Here is a 1,529-nt window from a genome sequence, read left to right on the forward strand (position 1 = left end):
TATATATATATATATATATATATATATATATATATATATATATATATATATATATATATATGCGTGTGTGTATGAATGAATATGTACGTATGGATGTATGTATGACTATATATAAGTGTATATATATGGGTGAGTATGTGTGTGTATGTATATATATGTATGTACGTACGTACGTACGTACGTATGTATGTATGTATGTATGTATGTATGTATGTATTTATGTATATACATATGCATAATAATAGAACACGAAAAGGAAAATCTTTCGGTATAAGTTATTCTCCATTACGCGTGTTTTATTTGCTATTAGGAATAACAAAGGTTTACATGTTAGATAGGCATGTAAAGAATGTCCTATTAGAATCTCTTCAGATAAAGAACAATTATAATACAAATAATGACCTTTCTATTAAAGGTACAAGGCCAGAAATTTGTGGGGAGGGGATAGTTGATTACATCGACCCCAGTGATTATCGACCCCGAAAGTATGAAAGACAAAGTCGACATTTGCAGAATTTGAACTCAGAATGTAGCGGCAGACGTAATACCGCTAAGCATTTCGCCCTGTGTGCTAACGATTCTGCCAGCTCATCGTCTTTGTGATGCAAATAATGGTTTCAAATTTTTCCACAAGGGCAGCAATTGTCTCAAATTTTGCCACAAGAATAGCAATTTTGGAGGAGGTGATGTATCGACTAAATCGAACCCCACCCCAGTGTTCAACTGCTACTTAATTTATCGATCCCAAATGTATGACAGGTAAAGTCGAACACGACGGAATTTGAACTCATACCGTAAGAAAGGAACAGATAATACAATGTGGCTGTAGGTCATAACACCTGGGCAACGCCGGGGTGCATTCCTAGCATAATATAAGTTAGGGTAGTTGGTGTACGTGCTGGTGTACGTGCTGGTGTACGTGTATATGCATGTGTGTATACACACACATACAGTTTTCGAAGCTATCGGGAACATACGCACATATACACAAACACACCCACGTGTACACATACAAACTCTGTTTTATATATTAAGATTATGTGTGTGAGTGTGTGTTTGCGTGCGTGAGAGCGTGCGTGTGTAATGCCCAATGTAAGTATTTATTTAGAATGATATAGAATAAAGTCCTTACCAATGTATTCTCCTTGAGTGAATTACATTTTACCTCCAGGTAGCCTGTGTTTACGTCTTCGTCTTCAACTACAATAATTGGACTGATATCAGAGCCGACAGCTGTTTCCTGAGAAAGATACAGTATAGAAGTGCTGTATATACATATACACAAAACACACACACACACACACACACACACACACACACACACACATCATGGTAGATCGCTGACCAAAACATTCAATTTTTTTTTCTCCGTGTTTTTCTCCTTGTTTTCTCCGTATTCTTTCTGTTGAAGAGCGTAGCTTGAAACGTTAAAGACTTTCTCTATTCCCGAGCGTTAAACTAATACATCCTTTTGTTGTTTACACCACCTGTCCTCGTCTGTTGTTTTTTTCGTAAAGTCTTCCATATAT

At 36.4% G+C, this 1,529-nt stretch overlaps 1 protein-coding gene across 1 annotated transcript in view; it reads right to left on the reverse strand.

The window, feature by feature from the left end:
* LOC106871896 (protocadherin Fat 4) overlaps window positions 1-1,529 on the reverse strand; it is a 42,476-nt gene that overhangs the window by 13,898 nt on the left and 27,049 nt on the right. The window contains exon 10 of the mRNA XM_014918649.2: window positions 1,133-1,240. Coding sequence (XP_014774135.1) covers window positions 1,133-1,240 — 108 coding nt within the window. The remainder of the gene's footprint in view (window positions 1-1,132; window positions 1,241-1,529) is intronic.

This window comes from Octopus bimaculoides, chromosome 20 (genome assembly GCF_001194135.2).
Source record: "Octopus bimaculoides isolate UCB-OBI-ISO-001 chromosome 20, ASM119413v2, whole genome shotgun sequence".
In the NCBI taxonomy this organism is placed as follows: domain Eukaryota; kingdom Metazoa; phylum Mollusca; class Cephalopoda; order Octopoda; family Octopodidae; genus Octopus; species Octopus bimaculoides.